The 26786-nt window shown below is 44.1% G+C and overlaps 1 protein-coding gene across 1 annotated transcript; it reads right to left on the bottom strand.

Annotated features, from left to right (window-relative positions):
- Nucleotides 1–2554: 2554 nt before the first annotated feature.
- Nucleotides 2555–26248, bottom strand: LOC113025929 (chondroitin sulfate proteoglycan 4-like). Its single transcript, XM_026174189.2, has 22 exons — nt 25506–26248; nt 22165–22328; nt 16316–17422; nt 15806–16216; nt 15613–15734; nt 14850–14958; nt 13433–14761; nt 13231–13323; nt 11631–12128; nt 11397–11525; nt 10740–10925; nt 10477–10659; nt 9481–9657; nt 9065–9263; nt 8855–8986; nt 7528–7706; nt 7229–7424; nt 6966–7137; nt 5003–5399; nt 4740–4892; nt 3883–4461; nt 2555–3737 (listed from the first exon to the last, which is right to left on the bottom strand). The coding sequence occupies exons 1-22, from the start codon at nt 25567–25569 to the stop codon at nt 2610–2612; spliced, it is 7707 nt and encodes a 2568-aa protein (XP_026029974.2). The 5' UTR covers nt 25570–26248; the 3' UTR covers nt 2555–2609.
- Nucleotides 26249–26786: the final 538 nt, after the last annotated feature.

Here is a 26786-nt window from a genome sequence, read left to right as displayed (position 1 = left end):
AAATGGGCAACTTTATTGTCATAGATGCTTGGTGTTGGCCATTAACAAGGAAATAAAAGGAAAAAGAAATGCCACTAAAAAATAGCGTAACATGTTTAGATTTGCACAAACAGCATGGGTATTTAAGAAATATTTTTTTATTAAAAAAACTGTCACAGTGCGTGGCAAACAGATGCAGCCATACAAGGGGTCAGAATTGACAAGTACATCTTACAATGCATCATTATTGATCATAGAAGCAGTTACATAGCAGGAGTAGTAAGAAAAAGGACACAGGAAAGTACAGGACAGGGAATAATGCCTGTGTCTGTACATGTGGGATGAGTGTTATAGCTTACAGTACATTTAGTCGTATGTACAAACATGATGATCTACTGGCTGACGTAATATGTTTTAAAAAAGCAACACCTGACATCTGTACAGCGTGCAATAGCTGTGGGTGAGTGACTTCCATTACCAGTTATATGTGTGCTAACTCAAAATATAGCTGCTGTTAATGTGGTTCACATTAAATGAAATGAACCGTTTCACTTCCTCCTTCAGTATAAAATGTATTATTGCAACAACTCTTTGCTTTAAGGAAAATAAGATGTAATTTTCTTGAGAAGGACCCAGGGCAGTTTGTGTTCATTGCTTATAACTAGGAAATCTTTAAAAGAAAAGAAAAAGAAAAAAGGAAGAAGAGCTTTTTAAGCAATAATTTCCTCTGTCTTTACTCAGAAGAGTATTTCACATCTTAGAAACAAATGCTAAAAGTGGGTAACACCTCGCGGATTATGGGTATTTCAAGACAGTATTAATGGAACAAAGTCATATTTATTAGCAACGTAACTTAAATGTGATGGCCATTGCACATTTTACTGTCGTCTTTCCAAAAAGAACATGTTGGATGTGCCTTAGGTGACCATTGGTGTTCCCTGGAAAGCAGACACATATCTTATATACAGTGGGGCAAAAAAGTATTTAGTCAGCCACCGATTGTGCAAGTTCCCCCACCTAAAATGATGACAGAGGTCAGTAATTTGCACCAGAGGTACACTTCAACTGTGAGAGACAGAATGTGAAAAAAAAATCCATGAATCCACATGGTAGGATTTGTAAAGAATTTATTCGTAAATCAGGGTGGAAAATAAGTATTTGGTCAATAACAAAAATACAACTCAATACTTTGTAACATAACCTTTGTTGGCAATAACAGAGGTCAAACATTTACTATAGGTCTTTACCAGGTTTGCACACACAGTAGCTGGTATTTTGGCCCATTCCTCCATGCAGATCTTCTCGAGAGCAGTGATGTTTTGGGGCTGTCGCCGAGCAACACAGACTTTCAACTCCCGCCACAGATTTTCTATGGGGTTGAGGTCTGGAGACTGGCTAGGCCACTCCACGACTTTCAAATGCTTCTTACGGAGCCACGCCTTTGTTGCCTGGGCGGTGTGTTTTGGATCATTGTCATGTTGGAAGACCCAGCCTCGTTTCATCTTCAAAGTTCTCACTGATGGAAGGAGGTTTTGGCTCAAAATCTCACGATACATGGCCCCATTCATTCTGTCCTTAACACGGATCAGTCGTCCTGTCCCCTTGGCAGAAAAACAGCCCCATAGCATGATGTTTCCACCCCCATGCTTCACAGTAGGTATGGTGTTCTTGGGATGCAACTCAGTATTCTTCTTCCTCCAAACACGACGAGTTGAGTTTATACCAAAAAGTTCTACTTTGGTTTCATCTGACCACATGACATTCTCCCAATCCTCTGCTGTATCATCCATGTGCTCTCTGGCAAACTTCAGACGGGCCTGGACATGCACTGGCTTCAGCAGCGGAACACGTCTGGCACTGCGGGATTTGATTCCTTGCCGTTGAAGTGTGTTACTGATGGTGACCTTTGTTACTTTGGTCCCAGCTCTCTGCAGGTCATTCACCAGGTCCCCCCGTGTGGTTCTGGGATCTTTGCTCACCGTTCTCATGATCATTTTGACCCCACGGGATGAGATCTTGCGTGGAGCCCCAGATCGAGGGAGATTATCAGTGGTCTTGTATGTCTTCCATTTTCTGATGATTGCTCCCACAGTTGATTTTTTCACACCAAGCTGCTTGCCTATTGTAGATTCACTCTTCCCAGTCTGGTGCAGGTCTACAATACTTTTCCTGGTGTCCTTCGAAAGCTCTTTGGTCTTGGCCATGGCGGAGTTTGGAGTCTGACTGTTTGAGGCTGTGGACAGGTGTCTTTTATACAGATGATGAGTTCAAACAGGTGCCATTCATACAGGTAACGAGTGGGGGACAGAAAAGCTTCTTACAGAAGACGTTACAGGTCTGTGAGAGCCAGAGATTTTCCTTGTTTGAGGTGACCAAATACTTATTTTCCACCCTGATTTACAAATAAATTCTTTACAAATCCTACCATGTGGACTCATGGATTTTTTTTTCACATTCTGTCTCTCACAGTTGAAGTGTACCTCTGGTGCAAATTACTGACCTCTGTCATCATTTTAAGTGGGGGAACTTGCACAATCGGTGGCTGACTAAATACTTTTTTGCCCCACTGTATACACACACACACACTACAAACACACCTCTAAGGCACAGTTTTTTCAGCATTACTACCCTCAAACCCAGTACTGGCCCTCTTTTAGAGTTGGAGTCGGGGACCTAGATCTCACAGAGGTCCTGAATCCTGTAGTACGTGGAAGTGGATTGCTAGAAGTTTTATTATCTCTTTCATTACTGTTACAGCCTCTAATATTCCTATCACCACCAGCTAAATCAGCCTCAAATGGCCCCCAGAAGGTCATTCCAGGGGCCAGACTCCTCCGGGGACTTGTGGGCACCCTGGGAGAAGTTGGGCAGCTTGCAGAGCCGAGTGGGGTGACCATAACTGAGGGCATAGCCACACTCCGCTCTGGCCTGCCCAGATACGGGCTGTCCTCATTGGGAACCGGCACTGCAGCGAGTGCCTGGACAAGTCGAAGCCGAGCTTGTTTTTCCTTGCGATGGCGGAACACCAGGATCAAAACTATGAGTATTATAATGAGAAGCAAACAAGCTAGCAGCGGAAGGATAATGAGGAGGGGGTCCGACGCAGGACGAGGCAGAACCTCGACATGAATCAGCTGGGTGTCGGGAGGGTTCTCCGGACCGTGTTTCTCTGGGATGGAGGGAGTGTGGGGCTGGGGGGCATGGCTGTGACCTCCTCCTGCTCCCTCTACGCTGCTCTTTGACCTCCCTCCAGGACTCCCATTCCGTGTGTGGTTCCCCAGTCGGTTATGAGGCCTCAACTTGTGGTGTGTCCTGTTGTGGTGTGACAAAATGTGGGGGTGCAAACCCACAGTGACCTCACCGTGTGCTGTAGAGCCTCCTCGTCCACCTTCCCGTCCTGCTCTTCCGGCAGTTGTCCTGTTGTGTGCTGGTAGACGGGCTGTTGTGTGTTCGCGACCTATCTTGTCTATTTTATTGAAACCACCAGGACCGTGGCGCATCTGGTGATGAGGTAAGATGGTGAAGTGAAGCTCGCCCTTTGCTGGCTGGACGTTTCCAGACCTCACCAGGAAGCTGAAAGAGTCATTAAGAGGCGTGGCGGGAGCGTGGACTTGAGCTGTTGTGAGCGTGGATTCATTATTGTGGAGCTGGTTGTCGCTGTCACTAAGATTCTCCTCGATGGCAACTCGGCCTTGCACCACATCTCTGAATGTGAATGACTTCAGGACCTCTGACGCTCTGTTAGGATCATATGTTATCTACACAAACACACACACGAAAACACATAGCAGAGGAGAAAGTCAACAGCAAACCAGTCAGACACGCGACATACTGTAGTTTTATGACATTGCAGTTGGAGAAAGGGACCGTCTAACCCCGACTCATTACAACAAATGGCTTTACCTTGACTAGTTTTCCATGTTTTGGTGGAGAGAGAACCTCAAAGACCGGGTTGGCTCGGCTGATTCTCGCCAGCTCTGAGGCATCAATCATGGCTTTTCCCAGTTTCACAGCGATACCACTGGGGACTCGAACTGGCTCTCTCAGGTAGATCAGAGGCCGCACGGTCACTTTCACCGTTGCTGTTACATTTCCATAATTAATGCCAGGTGACGAGGCTGACACTGAAATTTGAAAGGTGTCCTCGGACTCGCTGAGATCAGTCATGTGATAGACGACGCGTCCAAACTGGAGGTCCTCGTGGCGGAATGTGGTGACCTCCTGGTCGTTAATAGCGATGCGTCCGTGGCGAGGGGGTGTGGTGACAGTGTAGGAGACAGTGGCCCGGCTCTGACCATTGGTTTGAGCTGCAAGCTGATTGGTTGTCAGGACCACCGCGGTCCGGCCTTGAATCAACGACAGGCCAGTGTTGTTCACAATGGACACCGAGGGCTTAATAACCTCCAAACTAAACAGCTTGTAGAGTGGACGGTGATGGCCGTCTGTTACGTTGAAGTAGAAAACTCCTGTTGAGGGGTCGCCCTAAGGGAGGAAACATTGAAAGGAAGAACAAAAGACACAATGCAGGAATTAGTAGTGGAAAAAACATAAACATGAACTTTATTCACTGCTTTGTTACCACAGAATAATGGCACCACTTAGCCAAAAATAAGGCATATTGAGCATTAACCATGTCCAGCACTTTTTAAATCTCTGCACAATCACAATTACAACAATGTAAGTCTGACGCTATTTTTTTTTTCTAAATACATAACACTGACACATGTTTAGGCTTCACTGCTGCAGTAAACCTTCTTCACCTGCTGTATAAAATGCAGCCGGCCGTGGTTGACGTCGTACTGGGTGAATGAGGTCACCGGCTCCGGTCTTTCCCCCAGCGTCAGGTAGCCATTGTTGGGCTTACTTATCACGAGGTAGTGCAGCTCCTCTGGAGGAGTATCATGGTCCTCCACCTCGACATGGAAAAAGTGAAGGATTAAGAAATGATGTAAAAGTTTTGTAGACGTAAAAATAAATTGCAGCTCTACCTAAATTTATACTTGTCCTTTTTGCACTTACTCACCTGAAGACTGCTGGGTCCAAGTACGACTCTCTCCCCCACTACCACCTTCATACTGGGAGCCCTGCTTCTGATCAGTGGTGGCTGGTCATTGACTGGTGTTACTGTGATGTTGAACATCTCTGTCACTCCTGTGGTGTCTTTAACGTGATGATGAGAAACTGTGTCTAGTGATGAAAAGGGAGATGATGACGCAGAGTACAGAGAGGAAAAGGAGCTGGAAGAAGAGGAGGAGTCAGAGGAAAAAGCCGACAAGGATGATGAGGAGGAAGAAGAGGGGAGATCCAAAGGCGCCACCCAGGCCCGAAAAGTGAAGCTGTCACTTGTGGTCTCAGAGTCATCGTGGAAGTATGTGATGCCAAACTTGTTCAGGGTGACTTGTGAAAAATCTGGTTGGTTCCTGAGAAAAGACGATAACCCAAAAGCCATATTTGATACTTTTGTTCATATTTACATGGATGCATGTATTTATATATATAAATCAACACAAGAAAAGAATAATAAGTGGCGCTGAATGTTCTGCATTGTCTTTTAACTTGACAAGGCCGAGGCCTATTGACTTCTCCTAAGTGATCATGATTCACTATAAATTGTAATTTCTCTTTGCCAGCATAAAAAGGATTTGTTAGGCAGCAGTCACTGGACTCTGTGACAATGGAAAAATCCAAGGAACTCAATGAAGATCTAAGTAGAAGAACTGTAGCTTTACACAAGTTGGGAAGGTCACTTGCAAAAAATCCCCCAAACAAACAACAAAGAAACCCACCTACAAGCTGCCAATGGAGAGACGCCAAACTGTGTTTCATTGTTCTGGTAAGAGTGACAATAAAGATCTATCTTATCTTATCTTGCAGCCATTTCTAAAAAACTTCAAAGTTCAAGATGATCAGTTCAAACAACTGTATGTAAGTATAAGTTCTTTGGATGTGTCACTACTTTGCCAAGGTCTGGATGAATACCCAAACTGTCACCCTCAAATGAGAGGTAATTGGTTAAAATGTTCAGGAACCACCAAGACTCAAGCCTGACATGAATGGAAACTGCTGAATGCCGACGTCGCTGCCCACAATGAGACAGTTTGGACTAAGAAGGTGTAGAGCAAGAAAGAAGCCCCTGCTCAAAAATCAACACCTTCAAGTTCAACTAACATTTGCATCTGTTCACATGGACATGCCAAATGGCTTCTGGTAAAAGGTTTTATGGTTAAATGAGACAAAGACTGAGCTATTTGTCCAAGAGCTATGTGTGGAAGAGTAAAGGCTGGGCTTTGAAACCTATGATTATGGTGCCAACTATCAAGCATGGTAGCAGTAGCATCACACTGCCAGTGGCAATGATATAATTGGACAAAGAGGCTGGCATGATGAAGGAGGAACACCTACAAAGTATTCAAGTTCACCTCAAATCAATAGCTAGGGAGCTAAAACCTGGACGTGATTGGGTGGTTCTAACACGACAAATACACAAATACAGGATCCCAAACACCTCAAAACTGGTTTTAAAATTGATAAAGCAGGCTAACATTAAGGTTCTGGAATGACCTTCTCAAAGCCCCGACCTCAACCCGATTAAAATTTGTGGAAACCAAGGAATTTGAATGAACTTTACCAACTCTACCAAGAGGAGTGGTCAGATATTCAGTCAGAATTATACCAGAAGCTTGCTGATGGCTACCAGAAGCATCTGGCTGAGGTATAAAGGACATTTAACCCAATACAGGGGTGTATGTTCATGTTTAAGAGTATACATTTGACCCCATGTGGATTAGAGAAAATCCAAAATGATTTCAAATTAAAATTTTTATGGCCATGATATAGTATATGTAAACTAATCCCAGCTGTATAATGATATATATCTTTTATTGAATATATATATATTTACTTTTGCACTGTATATGGTATTACATTCCTTTGATTTTAATTTTGTTTTTCAGTTCATTTCATGACAAATAAGAGCAGCTATGTACCTGGTGAGATTGTGTCCTCGAATAGACAAAATCCCATAGCGAGGCAAAGAAATCACACGATACATGATGTGGTGGTCTTTCCGATGGGACTCTGGGATTTTTCCCAGGAGATTAGAGGCATCAAGCTTGGACCTGTCTATTGTCACCCTGCCTCCTTCAGCCACCACAGCACCTGAGTGATAAATACAGACATAAATGTAGTCACCCTTATATTATATTCTTCTTGCCACATGATATTTATTAGTTTGAAACATAGATAGTACCTGCATTGTTTATTAGTCTGGTCTTGTGCTGAGAGCTGTCATGATGTTCATTGGCTTGGTAGGAGATCAAGATGGTGAAGGTGTGTGGAGGAAGAGAAGCAGGAGGCAAAGACGCCGTGAAAGAAAAAGTGTCTGCAGCTGACCATCCCACTGACTCTGGCTTGTTCTGATCATACAGGATAACGCCATCATCCAACTAAGAGAGCCAAATAAATGAGGAGGGAAAAGAGAATTTCTTTCAGAAGTCAGTCCTCTTAGAAAAAGCGAACACTGACACATGGAGACACACACATCCCTACCATGCTCTGTGTAAAGGTGGAAACATTTCTTGTGGAGTTGTCCGGCATACGTCGGACCAGGCGGCCGAGTTTAGGAGGAGAGGTCACTGCAAAGACCACGGACTGGTTCCTCCTGATGTTGCCGTCAGCAATGTTAGTAACCGCCTGAAGCTCCTTGTCTGAGATTGGTGTCACAGAGCCTTCAGGATAAACAAAAAAAGTAATGCTAAGGAGTGAATCTACCGAGTTTAATGTATTAGTAGCAGGTGACGCCATGCGTCAACAATGCCAGAGTGTTTGGCCTTAACGTGACCAACATCTGCTGCTTTGCTGTACATTTCACTCAGGAGTAGTCTACACCTAATATGGGCCAGATGTCATGTGTGTTGTGGCATGAGCCCACACAATAACCCACGCCAAGCCCACCCCACACCTTTGTAGGGCGTGTTTAGTCTACAGACATCCTGTCACTGAGTCAAAGTGCCAAATGCAGCCAAGGTTCAAATATATTTGTCACCTGAGATCGAACATAACATTGTAAAACAAATATATCAAACAAAAATTTCATACTCGAATGTCTAACTGTGCTCATTCGTTCCTTTGACTGTCCATTGATTGTCAGCGGAAAAGTTGTAGCTAAGTAGTTCATATTGTTCTTAAAATAGCAGCATAACCAAAAGAGAGATCAGGAGGAGATGTTTTACTTTTTCTTGAGCCACAAATTCTCTTTTCCCCCCAATAGTGCCACATTAGATCAAGTTCTTGCAGTTTTAACTGATGTGCTAGAAGCACTGTAACCGTTTAGCCTTTAACAGTAAATCTATATTCCCAGTTTCAACACCAATTTTCTCAACACGTTTTTTATAAACTGTTTTTTACTTGACTGCAAAATGTTGTAATTTTTCTCATCAAAGCAAGTAAAATAGTCGTGTGTGGTTATATATAAGAATAAATGCTGTACATATGAGTAGGTGTCACTGTACGCATGTGCTTTATAGGTTTTGGTGTGAACATAAGGCACTGTGGTTTAGAGTAGCGAGGCCACCCAGCGGCATTGCAGTGTATTACATCAGCGTGTCACTGTTGTGCCTTCAGAGCGGCCTTGATTCTTTGTGACACAGATTCACCACAGTGCTAGAAACATTTCTTAGAGATTTTTTTCTGAAAGTCCCGTTCCACCACATCTCAGAGGTGTTCTGCTGGATTGAGATGTGGTGACTGTGGAGTACAGAGGCCATTCAGAGGGTCTTTTTAACTTCAGGTCAAGATGTGACTTCAAAACCATCAGTCACTTTATTTATTTATCTAGTCATTTACTGATTTATTGAAGCTGGAAGAGCAGGTATACCTGGGTAGACTTCCATCGGGTGGTTTCTCTGCAGGGTGAGGATCAGAGAATGAGCAGTTGTGCTAAAGATCTGACGAGGAGCAAAGTTGAGGCCGTCATTCACTTGGAAATGAAAGCCACCCGACGGCGCCCCTGCAGACAGACAGAAACATGTGGTCTACTCCTCTGCTGAATCAAAGGTCTTTTTAGAAAACAGAAACACATGCTTACCATTGTGCACAAACACCAGCTGCTTGCTTTCTATGTGACTTTGAGTGAAGTTCAGAATGTGTCTGGAGGGGGCGCTCTTCAAAGCCAAGTGGCCATTACTGGGTGGTGTCACTATGAACTCCAGCCCCTCAGGTGGAGTGTCAGTGTCCTCCGCACTGAGATCGCCTGTGGTTATCTCTGTAACAGAACCCACCCACACCTGAAGAGCAGAAAGGAAACACGACAAGTCAGCTTGGCTCAGCATGACTATAAAGAGATATAGATATATAGTTACATAGATACATTTTGTTTGTTTTAATATGCACTAATAAAAAAGCTCTTTCATGACTTTTTGATTTAAGTGTGTCTTTGAAATAATTTTAGCTGAAAATAACAATTGTGTTGGCTCTTCTTATCAGTGTGTGGGCATTTCCAACCTTCAGTCCGTGGTTGGTTGTAATCACTGGGGTCTCATCATTGACAGGTGTGATGTTGATGTGAACGGCGCACGGCAGGCTGTGTTTCCTGGTTTCTGTCTGGTTTGCCACAATGGTGAAGTTGTCTCTCAGGGTGTCACTGCCGTCGTGGATGTAGGAAATGTACTCCCGTTCCACCTAAAAACAGATGTTGTGTGGAAAATGGAACAAACGAATCCAATGAAATGATAGCTCACATCATAGTATGAAGCATTTTATCACAAAGATGAGCGCTACATTTAATTTAAGGAAAAATCTGCCAGGTATTGTTGTAGGGTGATTGTGCTCAAGGTCAGCAGGTCAACGGAAAGTGTATCTTTTGTATATTTCATGTTAGATTTTATTTGCAAAATACATGACCTGATCAGGGATGTTTGACCTGAGTATCAGCCATGAAGATTATACAAGTTTTGTGAACAGGTAGAACATGGGTATAAGAAGAAAACATCTATTTTTTTCCACTTATCCAATACAACGTCATGGTTGGAATAGAGCCAATCAATGCGACAATAGGGCAAGAGACGCAGGATAACCACTCACACCTACAGCCAATGTAAAATCACCAGTTAACCCTATATGCATGTCTTCGGACTGTGAGAGAGTATGAGAGGACTCAGACAAACATAAAGGTCTCACTGGCTAGTGGACAAACCCAGGATGTTCATGCTGTCAGGCAATGGTGCCAACCACTGCAGCACCATGTCACCCATGAGATGAACCCATTAAATGACCAACTGTTCCTGTGTCCTAGTTTACTCCATTTGTGAGAAATTATTTAAAAAAAAGAGCCTATTAAATGTTTTCAAAGTTGTAACACATGGTTGTGTTGATTGCCCTTCTAGTAAAAAAGGGTCTTTTCCTGCTTTTTGATGCCTCTGAGATGAACACATGGAGTCTTTCAGTCTTTAAGAGCTACGTGTGTAATCAAACTTGGTTTTTGAGTGGGTTCGGTCAAACCTCAGTGTGTGTGAAAGCTGTGATAGGCATCCCTGGAATGCGGCTGTGCTCCAAATGTCCATGTCGTGGTGGATTGATGACCTGATACAGGAAGTTCATCCCAGAGAAGTGATGGCTGGCGACTTTAATGATGTCAGAGGTCAGCGGCATAGAAGACCCCTCATCTAGGGTCAAGTCGGACACCTAAACAAAAAATGTGTAGAAGAAAGTAGTGACTGACTGCTTTCTGGTTTGGTAAGTTGACCTCCGTTTGACCTTTTTACCTGCAGAGGAAGCAGGATTGGGATGATATCAATCTCCAGCCTGATAGGTCCAACCTTTGTCACCCCATTGGTTGCTTCCAACAGAACAGAATCATTGGTGCTTCCTGTGGTCTGCTGTTGATAGATGACCAAGCCCTGGTTCAAGTCCTCCTGGGTGAATGTGGGTGTTGACTGCTTTTTGATACCCTGCATGGAGGGAGAAAGTGAACAGACCCCTTGACTGCAGCCTCATTGTGAGGCCGAAATATCACAAATCACCTACTGATTAGAAGGTTGGTTCGATCCCTGGCTCCCCCAGTCTGCATGCCAAGTATCCTTGGGCAAGATACTAACCCCAAGTTGCTCTCCGATGCGTCCATCGGAGTGTAAAGGTGTGTGAATGTTATTAGAAAAAGCACTCCGTTTAGAGTCAGAGCATGGGAGAATGGGTGTGATTGGGTGAATGTGGCATGTTATATAGAGCGCTTTGAGTACTGCGGGAGAGTAGAAAATCACTATATAAGAATCAGTCCATTTACCAAACACTAAGTGTCAGTGACTTTGTTTCTCAGCTGTACTTGAGCTCCTTTAGATTGTGCCATGATGTTGCTTTTTGAGATCTCCTAGCCTACTTTGTCAGACAGTTTCCATTTAAATGCCTCTTATGGAGGTACCTACTTTATAGTGCTGTCCTCCATTCATGCGTTGATGCTTGTTGTCAGTGGACAACCTCTGAATGATGCCAACTGTGGGAAGACTGTGCACAGTAAAAACTATCTCTGAGGGCTGACTGTCTTCATGGACCACCTGGTTAAAAAAAGAAAATCACAAAAGTGATGCTGAATATGAAACTAAACATATTTTATAATCAGAGAATTTACCTGCATATGTGAGGATCTTGGTTTTGCTTACCTCTAAGTTGTTCCTGCTTATAGAGATATTCTGTCCCTCTTCCACCACCACTGGCCGGTTGTTTCTGACTGTTGGTGGCCTCTGATGACTCTCCAGGTAAATCTTTACCGAAACTCCAATGTCTAGATGTACCTCCCTCTTCCCTCTTTCCACCTGCCTCTCTGTGCTCCGTTCTCTAGCTCTTGCTGTCACATTAAAGCTATCCGACAACTTGTGGCTGCCATCATGGCGATATACCAGGCGCCCTGCTATCAAGTCTCGCTGGGTGAATATTGAAATTGCATCTGCGTCTGTTATAATCCCACTCTCTCTGTCAATAAAGCAGATCACGCCATGTTTAGGTGGGATGAAGACCTCAAACGTCACTTCGTGTGGGTCTCTGATGTCAAGGTTGCTGAAGACACTGAGGTTAGCAGAGGTCAGGGTCGTGATCCCACCCTGCTGGACCATGATGCCTGTGTTGTTCTCCACCTGCAGGTAAGGATCCTGCGCCATCACCTGCACCCCACAGCAAAAAGAAGACCAATCATGCTAACATGAACTTCATTATTTTCACACTAAAGTGTCTTCTCAAGTAAACGGTATGAATAGAAATGAAATAAATCACATCACATAGGAATTTATAGTGAGTGCCTAATCTGAATCTTTGCCAGATTTCTACTGCTTGGTTTACTCAGCTTTTTTATATTTGTGCCAGTCATGGGCCTAATGGTTCAATCACAGTGAATCACATGACTCGGAAAAAATCAATAGTTGCCCGAATCAATAGTTCAGATTGCAAGTAAGCAACTGGTTTCCCAGAGGAAGTGCCTTTGTAATTTTGCAGTTAAAAATAATTTCTGTTTAATGTAGATTTCTGTGCTTGCGAACAGAAACAGATTTGAAAATAGATTGTGTGCAATTGCCAAATTGAAACCAATTGTCAGAGATTTACAGTTAACAAACAGTCAGGTGAATAAACAACAATGAGACACTTGTGTAGGTTAACGTGCTGCACAGGTGAAAAGCTCAGAGCAAATCACACCGAACTGAAGTATTCGTTTATTTTTATAGGTTACATCGTCAATATGCAAATATAATCACATTTCCTGTTACGCAGGTCCTGATGTCTGTCTGCATGCAAGCTGTGTGTGTGTGTGTCACAGAGTATGTGTGTTGCAGGTCAATTTCTAAGAATAATATAATGCAAGTCAACTTCTGCGGATATGTATTTCTGTACTGATCTCTTGTCAGCGTCACAGGGTCAGCTTCCTGTTTCAACAGAAAGCTGTGTCTGGTGAAATATGTATAACATAACATTTGAAGCATAATCAATTAAAACAATAAAAATTCCTTAACACCAATCAATTATAAACTGCTGGCAGACTGACTCAGTGTTATTGATGTTTTATCCCTGTCACTGTTGAAGTCAGCAACTGACTGCCAGTCACCGCAGACTTGGTCCTTGTCTTCAACACAACGATTTAATGGCAACAAGATCACATTGCACATGCTCGTAATAACTTTGTGGGCAACCAAGTTTCCTCAGCATGACTGCAACATTACCCTTCCTGTCATTGTTATTAAACCAAAAAAACAAAACAAAAAAGAGAATAATCACCTCCAACAGCGTTGAAACATAATGCTTCCCATCAGATACGAAAAGCACAAAACGCCCAAAACTCACTCCTTTGTGGACAAACAGCACCTTTTTCTGAGATGAGAAAAAGCAGGAGGCCATCATGACCAACGATAAAAAAAAAAGCATTAGCAGGCTTTATAAAAAATATACAAACTATAAAAGATACCATTATTGCTCTTACCTGTTCGAGGTCTCGCTGTGTGAACTCATACAACTTGTGGCTAGGATCACTGGCCAGCACCAACTCTCCCATGGGGATCCCCCTCCGTGTGTACACCAACCAGCTGTCCTCGAATTCTGAGTCATCATCACGATAACGCAGGTCACTCAGTGTCACCAATCTCTGGCCCTCCCGTGCCACGTGGAAAACTTTATCCACAACCCTGAGGGGCCTCTGATCATTGACGAGCTGCACTGAGATGTTAAAGGTGTGCTGTTCTCCATTTCTGTCCTCTTTCTTGTTCGTGTGTTTGTGAGCTTTGTAAACCACTATCTGAAATGTGAAAGAATCCTGCTTAGTTTCGCTGTCGTCGTGAACGTACATGATCCTTTCCTCAGTTATATCCTGATTCGTGAATGCCATAATGTTGTCGTTAATTGAAGTTGAGTTGGAGAGGTTGATCCGCCTTATGTGCCCATGCCTGGGGCTCTCTATAATGTTGTAGAGGACCTCCCGGTTACTCGCTGTGTGAGTGAACAGAATATCTCTGGTGATTACTTTACTCCCTCCTTCCATGACTGAGAGACCTTTGCTTATCATAGTGACGGTGGTCGACTCGGCTTTGATGTTGATTCTGAAGTCGTAAGTTGTTGAGTTGGAGTGAGCTGAAAACACCTGGAAGCTGAACGTGTCTCTCGTGTCGTCATGTTGCCGGTTGATTAGCTCGTACCTTACCAAACCATCACTGATGTTCCTCTGGCTGAAGGTTGAGTTCCTTTGTAGGGCCTTGTTGTTGAGGAGAAGCTGACCTTTCTTGGGTACCGTTACCATCCTGAAATGGAGGTCACTCTCACTGAGCTTAACACCCTTAGAAATCACATGGAGGTCCTCGGGAGTGAGAACAGCAGCCTGAACGCCATTGAGCTCCATCTTACTCCGTGTGATCTTGAAGTGAATCCATCGTACCGCGATGGGGAAAACAGCCTCTTGTTTAGCCAGGGAACCGATACTGACTTTAAATTTAAAGTGGTCTGTGATGTTATTCTGCATCTGTAAGCCACGGTAGGTGCTGAGGTATCGAATCCGTTCTTTTTCCAGAAGTTTCTGGGAGAAAGAGGTCGCTGGCTTCCATTCGCCGCTTGAGTGTAACCTCTGGAGCTCGCCATATTGTGGGAACTCTGTAACATTATACCAGATTTCTACTGTGGGGTCAGCCACATTAACTTGTACTGCAAGGTGATTGGTGGTGATGACTGAAGCTTCGCCTTGGTTCACCTCCAGTCCGGTGTTGTTCACCAGTTTATCTTCGAGTGGCACGGTTATTATCCTCAAAACTACTGTGTTGCTTACCTGACAAAGGGAGAGGGAAGAGGCAAAATACCATCTGAGAGGATAAGACATAAGATGAGAAAAAAAGACAAGCTGCTATTTTACTCACCTTCTGCCCGTCACTAACCCTAAGAGCCAGCCTAGAAGTTGAGACCCCTGTGTGGATAAAGCTGATCTTACCCTCCTCTAGATCGTTTAGGGAGAACAAGTTGATGGGCCTGGAAGATAAGAAGGTGAAAACCTTGGAGGTCAAAACAAACAACAAAAAATGTTTTAGTTAAAAGTTGTAGAAAGATGAAAACTACGGGAAAAAATTAGAATAATACTGCTTACTAACTCAAATGACTTCATCCAAGACAAGTGGATGAAACAAATTGGTTCAATTCGTTTTTGTCACTTGGTGCAATGTCTGTGAAAAAATCCTACCAACAAACACTTTACCAGATGAGGGGCTTGGCCCAGCTTTGAAGAAATACTCTCCACATCTGGGCTCAGGAATTTTTGGAAGGACTCTTTAACACAAAATCCCATCATCAGAAAAACAAAATTTGGGAGACATGTTCTCAATAATCAGCACTGATATAATTTTAGTTTTGCCAGTTTGGTCAAATTTGTCAAGACACAAGAGAGAGTGCAAATGCAAGATGTGACTGAAGGGCAGGCTTTCAGCCTTAATGCAAGGGGTAACACAAAAGTATTACATTAACTGTTTAGGAATGACTTAAATGTTTATGTAATGCTGCAAAATATACTGATGTATAAAGTGACCACACTAATTATACACAAACAGCCACTTCCACAAAAGAGCTCAGTATCTGGATCTAAAAAGATTTGCAATGCCCCATTAAAGCTTTATAAGCCGTAACACCAACCTGCCAGGGTAATCCTGATGCTCAAGGTATCCAGCCTCAGTGTTGAGGTTTCCCAGGGAGCTGAAAACAAGCTCCTCAGGACTGCTGTCAGGGTCTAGCGCTCTCAGCACATCTGTAGTCAGCTGGGGGAATTGTGAATGCATTAATTTTGATCTTTGCACGTATAATTACTCAGACATTTTGCTGTACCTACCTGTCGTCTGGACTTCTCGAGTAGAGTAAAATAGTTTCCCTCTGGCAGGCTGAGCACAGGGGCATCGTTCACAGCACTGATGCTAATTTCGAACTGGTGCAGACGGTTGCCCTTGAGAAACACAGGAAGCTCCTTCTTATTGCTGGAGAAGACTGAAAATGTGAAGAAGTCACTCTGGTCCTCTGAGCCGCTGTGAACGTACATCACCCTGCCCTGCCAGAGGTCCAGCATACTGAACGTCCGGTCCTTCTCCTCAATTCCTATCGTGATGGTCCTCTCCTGGCCCTCGTCCAAAATCCTGTCGGGGTCTGGACTCAGGTCCAACCGGAGCTGGCCATGAACAGGCTGTTCCTCAACGCGGAACATAAACTGGGATGGATGAATGCCCAGTTTACGGAAGTCCAAATTCACCTGGCAAAGAGTCCAAAGAGAATTATATATCGGTGCTGCTTATTTTTATTTTCACAATTACTTAAAAAACACTAAACTCAAAAGACAGATCAGCACTACCTTTATGTGTTTTGGTTCAAGAGGTGCCCGGCCTCCCTCAGATACTTCTAGTTTCCTCAGCATCAGGAAGTTAGGGCTCCTCTTCGCGTTAGTCTGTGCAGTTGTGATATCAACCCCAGGAAGATCTGTTGGGCTGGTGAGACTTGCTCTCTGTGGAGCCTGCCCTGTCCTACAGCCAACAGTGACATCCTTGGTGACTGTGGCATGAGGTAGGCCTGTTTTTTGAGTGTTCACCCTGATTTCACTGAGGCAGCCTTTAAAGGAGCCTCCTCCTTCTCCTCCAGATGGAACAGAAATCAGTCGAGCTCGCCTTGCTTGTCCCCAAGCTGCTTCATCCAGCCCTCCTACGAAGAGAGGCCCCGTGAGCTGGAGGACCTGAATCTCTGGGCTCAGACTGGCCTTCACCAGCTCTTTGCCTACCTTCAGCTGAACACTGTGAGGCAACAAGTGAAGCTGGATGGTGTACCAGGTGTGGTTGCTGTTTACATTTGTTAAAGAATGCAGCTCAGTTTTACTCCCCTCTCCACCTCCTACCGAAGCTACCAGATGACCACGTACGATCTCAATGGCAACAAACCCTCCTTGATTGTCAGAGCTATAAAGGACAATGCCGTCTTCTTCTTCTTTTGCAGCAGGATGTAGTTCACATTCAAACACTCCCTCTTGAAGCACATCCCACGGTGGGAGTGACATGAACGCTTCTGAGCTGAAAAAACTGACAGGATCTTCTTCTGTTGCAGAAAACTGTGGACTACAGCCCAGAGATACCTCATGGACGGTCTTGTACCCAGAATGTGGCCTGAGACTGGACAGTAAGTCATGTTGATTGAAGACGACTTCGTCCATGCAACCTCTAAACCCAGAGGAGATGTTGTGAAGATAGAGATGTTTTAATCCAGCTGTCCCGCCAACAAGGAGTCCATCCTCCACACCGAGCTCCAGATCTGGTCCCTGTATTTGTAGGCCGGTGTGGGAGTTCTGGTCCACAGTCATAGTGATATTATGGCGGGTGTGGGTGAGATCCACAGTGTGCCACGCCAGGTCACTGAGATGGATGCCCTTTTCTGAGTGCAACGAATGCTCACCTGAGCCCAGATCAAGACGCACCTGAGGATTAAGGGGGAAGGTGAAAAAGGAAAAAGTTCATAAACTCAAAAAAGTTGCAAGGAAAGCCGAAATATCACACATCACATGTTAAATACAGTGGGGCAAAAAAGTATTTAGTCAGCCACCGATTGTGCAAGTTCCCCCACCTAAAATGATGACAGAGGTCAGTAATTTGCACCAGAGGTACACTTCAACTGTGAGAGACAGAATGTGAAAAAAAAAATCCATGAATCCACATGGTAGGATTTGTAAAGAATTTATTCGTGAATCAGGGTGGAAAATAAGTATTTGGTCAATAACAAAAATACAACTCAATACTTTGTAACATAACCATCCATCCATCGTCATCCGCTTTGTCCGGGGTCGGGTCGCGGGGGCAGCAGCCTAAGCAAAGAGGCCCAGACCTCCCTCTCCCCAGCCACCTCCTCCAGCTTGTCCGGGGGAATACCAAGGCGTTCCCAGGCCAGCCGAGAGATATAATCTCTCCAGCGTGTCCTGGGTCTGCCCCGGGGCCTCCTCCCGGTGGGACATGCCTGGAACACCTCACCCAGGAGGCGCCCAGGGGGCATCCTTGTCAGATGCCCGAACCACCTCAGCTGGCTCCTTTCGATGTGGAGCAGCAGCTGCTCTACTCTGAGCCCCTCCCGGATGGCCGAACTTCTCACCCTATCTCTAAGGGAGAGGCCAGCCACCCTTCGGAGGAAGCTCATTTCTGCCGCTTGTATCCGCGATCTCGTTCTTTCGGTCACTACCCACAGCTCGTGGCCATAGGTGAGGGTAGGGACGTAGATCGACCGGTAAATTGAGAGCTTCGCTTTTACACTCAGCTCCCTCTTCACCACGACGGACCGGTGCAACGTCCACATTACTGCAGCTGCAGCCCCAATCCATCTGTCGATCTCCGGCTCCCTTCTCCCATCACTCGCGAACAAGACCCCGAGATACTTGAACTCCTCCACTTGGGGCAGGAACTCATCCCCGACCCGGAGTGGGCACTCCACCCTTTTCCGGCTGAGAACCATGGCCTCGGATTTGGAGGTGCTGATCCTCATTCCCGCTGCTTCACACTCGGCTGTGAACCGTTCCAGTGCGAGCTGGACGCCTTCACCCGATGAAGCCAACAGAACCACATCATCTGCAAAAATCAGAGATGAGATTCTGAGGCCACCAAAGCGAAAGCCCTCCGCCACTTGGCTGCGCCTAGAAATCCTGTCCATAAAAATTATGAACAGAACCGGAGACAAAGGGCAGCCCTGGCGAAGCCCATCACCCACCGGGAACGAGTCCGACTTATTGCCGGCAATGCGAAGCAAGCTCTTGCAACGGTTGTATAGGGATCAAATGGCCCGTAGCAATGGGCCAGACACCCCATATTCCCGCAACACCTCCCACAGGACACCCCGAGGGACACGGTCGAATGCCTTCTCCAAGTCCACAAAACACATGTAGACTGGTTGGGCAAACTCCCATGCACCCTCAAGTATCCTGGAGAGGATAAAGAGCTGGTCCAGTGTTCCGCGACCAGGACGAAAACCGCATTGTTCCTCCTGTATCCGAGGTTCGACTAACGGACGAACTCTCCTTTCCAGCACCCTGGCATAGACTTTCCCAGGGAGGCTGAGGAGTGTGATCCCCCTGTAGTTGGAACACACCCTCCGGTCCCCTTTCTTAAAGATGGGGACCACCACCCCGGTCTGCCAGTCCACAGGTACTGCCCCTGATCTCCACGCAACATTGCAGAGGCGTGTCAACCAGGACAGCCCTACAACGTCCAGAGCCTTCAGGAACTCGGGGCGGACCTCATCAACACCAGGGGCTCTGCCACCAAGGAGTTGTTTAACTGCCTCAGTGACCTCGCCCCCGGAAATTGGCGGGTCATTCCCCTCATCCCCAGACTCTGCTTCCTCCTCGGAAGACGTGTCAGTGGGATTAAGGAGGTCCTCGAAGTATTCCTTCCACCGCCTGACAATTTTCTCAGTCGACGTCAGCAGCGCTCCGCCAGCACTATACACAGTGCAGGTAGAGCACCGCTTTCCCCTCCTGAGACGTCTGACGGTTTGCCAGAATCTCTTCGAGGCAGTCCGAAAGTCTTTTTCCATGGCCTCTCCGAACTCCTCCCACACCCGAGTTTTTGCTTCAGCCACTGCCCGAGCCGCATTCCGCTTGGCCTGTCGATACCTGTCGGCTGCCTCCGGAGTCCCACAGGCTAACCAAGCCCGATAGGACTCCTTCTTCAGCCTGGTGGCTCCCTTCACCTCTGGTGTCCACCATTTGGTTCGGGGATTACCACCACGGCAGGCACCCACCACCTTGCGGCCGCAGCTCAATGCAGCAGCTTCGGCAATGGAGACGCTGAACATGGTCCATTCGGACTCAATGTCCCCAGTCTCCCTCGGAATGCTGTTGAAGCTCTGCCGGAGGTGTGCGTTGAAGATCTCGCGGACTGGGGCCTCTGCTAGACGTTCCCAGCACACCCTCACTACGCGTTTAGGTGCACCAGGTCTGTCCAGCGTCCTCCCCCGCCACCTGATCCAACTCACCACCAGGTGGTGATCAGTTGACAGCTCAGCCCCTCTCTTTACCCGAGTGTCCAGAACATATGGTCGCAGGTCTGCTGATACGATTACAAAATCGATCATCGACCTACGGCCTAGAGCGTCCTGGTGCCACGTGCACTTATGGACACTCTTATGTTCGAACAGGGTGTTCGTTATGGCCAAACTGTGGTTAGCACAGAAGTCCAATAACAGAGCACCGCTCGGGTTCAGATCAGGGAGGCCGTTCCTCCCAATCATGCCCCTCCAGGTCTCGCTGTCGTTACCCACGTGAGCATTGAAGTCTCCCAGCAGGACAACAGAGTCTCCAGGTGGAGCATGTAACATAACCTTTGTTGGCAATAACAGAGGTCAAACGTTTACTATAGGTCTTTACCAGGTTTGCACACACAGTAGCTGGTATTTTGGCCCATTCCTCCATGCAGATCTTCTCGAGAGCAGTGATGTTTTGGGGCTGTCGCCAAGCAACACGGACTTTCAACTCCCGCCACAGATTTTCTATGGGGTTGAGGTCTGGAGACTGGCTAGGCCACTCCAGGACTTTCAAATGCTTCTTACAGAGCCACTCCTTTGTTGCCCGGGCGGTGTGTTTTGGATCATTGTCATGTTGGAAGACCCAGCCTCGTTTCACCTTCAAAGTTCTCACTGATGGAAGGAGGTTTTGGCTCAAAATCTCACGATACATGGCCCCATTCATTCTGTCCTTAACACGGATCAGTCGTCCTGTCCCCTTGGCAGAAAAACAGCCCCATAGCATGATGTTTCCACCCCCATGCTTCACAGTAGGTATGGTGTTCTTGGGATGCAACTCAGTATTCTTCTTCCTCCAAACACGACGAGTTGAGTTTATACCAAAAAGTTCTACTTTGGTTTCATCTGACCACATGACATTCTCCCAATCCTCTGCTGTATCATCCATGTGCTCTCTGGCAAACTTCAGACGGGCCTGGACATGCACTGGCTTCAGCAGCGGAACACGTCTGGCACTGCGGGATTTGATTCCCTGCCGTTGTAGTGTGTTACTGATGGTGACCTTTGTTACTTTGGTCCCAGCTCTCTGCAGGTCATTCACCAGGTCCCCCCGTGTGGTTCTGGGATCTTTGCTCACCATTCTCATGATCATTTTGACCCCATGGGATGAGATCTTGTGTGGAGCCCCAGATCGAGGGAGATTATCAGTGGTCTTGTATGTCTTCCATTTTCTGATGATTGCTCCCACAGTTGATTTTTTCACACCAAGCTGCTTGCCTATTGTAGATTCACTCTTCCCAGTCTGGTGCAGGTCTACAATACTTTTCCTGGTGTCCTTCGAAAGCTCTTTGGTCTTGGCCATGGCGGAGTTTGGAGTCTGACTGTTTGAGGCTGTGGACAGGTGTCTTTTATACAGATGATGAGTTCAAACAGGTGCCATTCATACAGGTAACGAGTGGGGGACAGAAAAGCGTCTTACAGAAGACGTTACAGGTCTGTGAGAGCCAGAGATTTTCCTTGTTTGAGGTGACCAAATACTTATTTTCCACCCTGATTTACGAATAAATTCTTTACAAATCCTACCATGTGAATTCATGGATTTTTTTTTCACATTCTGACTCTCACAGTTGAAGTGTACCTCTGGTGCAAATTACTGACCTCTGTCATCATTTTAAGTGGGGGAACTTGCACAATCGGTGGCTGACTAAATACTTTTTTGCCCCACTGTATGTGTGTACATAAAAAACAAAATGAAGAAAATGAAGGCTTTTCCACAAATAGAAATGCAACTGAGATCTCTCTAACAGCACCAGTGACTTGTACTTGGTATTTTTATTAAGCTATTGTGGTTTTCTGTCTTAACCTCACTCGTGTATGAACTTGTCTGGAATTAAAGCAGTGCCGGGGGGGTTACTTTTCCCCCCACTCGCTGAGCAATTTGACGCCAAGATTTCTGGGTTTAATCTTCTGGCTGGTCTTCTTCTGGATAGTAAATTCCAGCATATTTAATGAGCTAAAATGGCCCGAGGGACAATTTTTACCCTTTTTTCCCTTTTTTTACGTCGGCCCCTGGACAGTTTTCACTAATCCGTAGCCATTTTATTGAAATGGATATAGCCTTTATCTTACCTTGTCTCACAGTGATACACTTTGTCTCACATTTTTTGTGTCTTTGAGATAAAGAAGATTAGTTTCTTCTGTGTTATAACCTCCTACCTGCAGGTACCCAGAGATCAGCTCCAGAAGCATGAAGTCTGTGTGTCCTGCTGCCAAAAGCAGCAGCCCTGACTGACTGGAGGTTCGAAATCGAACATGGATTAACGTCTGTATGGACGTCTCAACTGTCCGCAGGTAGATGTAGCCATCTCCGTAGAATGAAACTGCAGCAGTGCAACAACAACAACAAAAAAGACAGATATAAATTGAAGCCTGAGCTGTCACGAAATCACTAAAACATCGTGTAGTTAATCAAAGATGCTCTGACAGCCATGTTTCAGGATTAAGCTTAATTTCATTTGCTACCATACAGGAAGCCCTCATAGCGATCTGGTGGTGATTATAGACCTTCTACCAGGAAAAAACTCTTCCATTAACCTGCATTGACTGATCTGTCACTATGTGCACTCTGTACCTGCTATCTGAAGTCAATTAATGACAACTAATGCATTCTGTAGGGGTTCATTAGACGTCATTAGACGTCATTAGACCCCACCATTGACCCAGATTGGCAGATTGGTCTTTTAGTTCAAAATACATACCATTAACTTCAATGGGAAACTATGGGGAAAATATACATTAGAAGGAGTTTTAATCAAGGCAATATGTGCACTATATTGCATGACAGATGTCAAAAAGACAAAGTGAGGCATGACTGTGGCTTAGTAAATCTGTACTTATACAGCAGAGCACATGCTAGGATTTTCACATTTTAGCATGATAGCATGATTATATTTGCACTAAACACAGTAAAGCATAGTGTTAAAGCAGAAGTTCATCTTTTTAAAAGGCATCACAGTATTTTCTAATGATAAAAACCATCTCCGTGGCCATTCATACTACACCAAAGTTATTATAGATAAATTAAATGACAGTAAAAGGAAAAAAAAAGATTTTCCAAAGAAATTCCTGGTTTTTTTTGTTTTTTGAGGTTTTTGTTTTTTGAGGTTTTTATTTACTTATTTTTTAATAATTTCTAAATAGTTATTTCTGTGAATGACAAAAACTGCTTTATAATTACAAGACAGTCCATGCAATACACTATTTTGTAATTTTACCCACAATTTTAAACATTTGTTTCTTACAGTTTAAACCCAAACAGTTGTGGTGGCAGATCTCTTTCAATTACAACATCAGCATTTTATATAGATCATATATAAAGTATTTGATATTCATGAGCCATGAGTTAGTGCTGACAAAAATTCAAGAAGCATTTCCATTACTTCTGTTTTTATTCACCTGTAGTCCAATGATCTTTATAATTAAATACAGAGGATGCTTGCCCGTCTCTGGCTTTATAAGCATGTAATTACAGCATACTTTTATCTATCAATGAGGCCAGCATATCTACCACTAACTATAAATGAGCACCAAAAAAGTACGAGTGTCTTTAGCATCATCGATTTGATCTACAAAGCAGCGACACGCTCTCTGACTGTCCATTTGTGCAAACTGTGACGTTCAATGGATAGAGGTCAGAGCCATGTGTCTGGATGCATGCAGCTGCAGTTTGGTGACACTAAAAATGATTCAAAGCTCTGTAAAAGCAGACAGCACAACACTGCAGAGGCAGTGACCACAAAATGGAAATAAAGGGACAATTTATATGACAAAAAAGGGTGGCAAAAAAATCAATGCATTTTAAAGGTGAATTAAAGTTTGTTTGTTTCCACATCGCACAGGAAAAATATTAACAATCCAGGCCTGTATAATCTTAACTATTAATTAGTTAAGATTAACAAATCTATTAGACTACCTGTCATAACAACAAATCTATCAAAACTTTGTTTAAACTTATAACTTGTGTTTATTAAGCAAATAACAAACTAATTTCACTTTTTATAGGCAAATTTGAGCTGACACACTGGAATTCTTAGAAAAGTCAAAAATTGATCAAGCACAACATTCAACCACTAAAATGAATTTGTTTCTGTTACAGCAATACAAGTAAAAACTGTAATTTGGTATCTAAATTTGAAAAAATAATAAGAATGCTCTTCACTATTTCTTTCAGCTTTTTTGTAAAATGTTTGAAAAAAACAATAATTATATTTTACTGGTGGACTAACAGTTACAGACACATTCAAAAATGATTTTGGTGAGTGCTAATGCTAATGTTAATTTAGGCATAAATCTTACTCTGGGTGGTGGTCTATTAACTTTGTTAAGACGTGTATTTGGTCTCTAAACATATTTTTGTGCTTTTGGTTACACATCTAACATTTAGGTGTTTTTGCGCGTGCTTGCTGTAAATAACTTTAACACAGAATTTATTTTTTTCATGTATATTTTGTAAATGTAGGGAAATTGTAATGTTGGTACAAAATTTTAGAATGAGAAAAAGTATTTACATTTATGTGTCTGCACTGTAACATATGTCACAGTGGCTTAATATTTTTTTCTTAAAATCCCTTCTTATCTCTGAGTGGGAAAACTTTGCTATGAAAGCTTTTATTGACTATACGTGCTGCAGTGTGAAGTACTCAGTCAGCAGACTGGCCCAGCATGCTGCTCTGCATAAAGCCTATAAGCCCGCTGTCAGTATAACCCACGTCTGTCCATGCATCCCTAATCTGCCTCTATGATAGCAGTGAACATTGGATTATTAATAATCTTCCTACACTCGCAGACATCTCCAATGTGAATGCAAGTCACTTATGTGCTCTGACAAGCAGGTGTGGTACAGAGACATGTGTAACTGCCCGAGGCAAAGCTGGTGACCATTAGAAAGTTTTGCACGCATACAAAAACTTTCCAAATGTTGTTAAGTGTTTATATTTAAGTGGCAGATACCTGTAGTGGAGAAAATGACATATTGTTTTCTTGGACAAAGAAATGCATTGCAGAGAAGAGCTTAAGAGTTAAGATCAAAGCTGTATTTGCGAGGATTACCACCACCAAAAATGTAAAATTCCTGGCATCAGCTCAACTAACCATGTTGCCGCAAATTCATAAGGGCAAGCATTCTCCCCCAAATATAATCCATCATAATGCCATATGTCACCAGTCTGCAATGTTAGACAGGATTAGATAATAAGCAACCAACTGCCAGTTCCATTTGAAGTAAATCAAAGGTTGTAAAAAAAATAAACAGGCCTAAATAACACCAGCAAAACCTTCTTTTGTCTCTATAATGATGGAAATCATTTCAGCGCAGCAGTAATGTATAAAATACACGCCAAGAACCCTTAAGAATTATTTTTCACATGCATCTAAAGGTGAAAGTTTTCTCACGTTGCTATAATGTATCACGTTGCTATAATGTATTGAAACAAATGCCAGGTTTAACTTTTACATCTAGTTTAAGATAAGGAGTATTTTTTTCCTCTGCAGGAACCTACCTCCATAAACGTGTCCGGTGGAGACCAGCAGCAGCAGAAAAACATCAGCCAAAACACTCCCCATGGTTATGTAGGCTCCTAAAATCTATTTTGCATCTTGGTTAAGCGAAACATCTGGATGCATGACTATGCAGCATATTATCTTTACTGCCCATGTCACTCCCAACACTGACAACGTCAGGACAATCTCTTCATGCTCTGCTGCTGGCCTTGGATTACAGACTTGGCTCCAAAAAAAGACCAAAAAAAACAAAAAACCATACCTGTGTCTGTGAGCAGAGCGCAGAGAGGTGGAGCTCCACCCTCGGATCCTCCCCTCAAATTCAGGAGACCTGTGTGTGTAAGTATCAGTCGGGAACACAAGGGGGAGTTGTTGCAGCATATGGAGACAGAGATGGAGGGGGGAAATGAGAAGGTACTTTCAGAAGATGGGGCAACCTCAAGAGCCGAAAAATGAGACCAATGTGCAAGTGGGGAAAACTGCAGTACCTCTAGGCGCCACTTACGGCTCCCATGTTTAAATGCCCGACTTTACATCATTAAAAAGCATGTTTCCATTGCAAATCCAGTTTGGCCTCTGTTGATAATTTTCTTCACAACAACTCGGAATGGGGTGACTTAAAAAACACCAACAACACCAACAACAAAAAACCTCTTTGACCAGGATAACTGAGTTATAGTTGTGCGGCCTTATTTTTTTTAAGATGTCCTGATACAGTCGCTAGAGTTCATGGAAATCTTCAAGGCACCATCATAGACAATATAAAACACTGACTATCTTCTGAAAAAATGAAGCCAGTGCTAAAGTAAGTGAACATAACATTTAAAGATATCACAAAGTGCTTCACAACAGAAATGCTAAAACTTATTTATACAAGTTAGCCAAAAGCAATCTTATAAAAAAATGTAACTGCTTTTTAAAAGGGATCACTGAGCCCACAGAAATCAGGCTGGGGGATCAGTTAGCTACAGTGTGACATGTGAGTATTTATAAGACTTAGTCAGAAGCCTCGCAGAATCATTGTGAACAACCTACAGACGTTCCAAAGACGTTTTGTGAACACAAGTGAACAATGAATTATAATAACTGAGGTGTGATTAAATAAAAGCATGAATAACAATTTACATGTCAGAGTGTGACACACTGGAAGTTAACTTAGTGATAAAAGCAAGAGCAAACCAGAAATCTTTAACATGAGCATCCCGAGTGAGGATGAGTCAGGAGTTACTCTAAGGCTCATGACAGAAGATTTGGCAAAAGTGGAAGAAATCCATTGGGGA

This window comes from Astatotilapia calliptera, chromosome 7, assembly GCF_964374335.1.
Source record: "Astatotilapia calliptera chromosome 7, fAstCal68.1, whole genome shotgun sequence".
In the NCBI taxonomy this organism is placed as follows: Eukaryota; Metazoa; Chordata; class Actinopteri; order Cichliformes; family Cichlidae; genus Astatotilapia; species Astatotilapia calliptera.
Note: the sequence above shows the minus strand (reverse complement) of the source record. Positions and strands in the feature narration are given on the sequence as shown.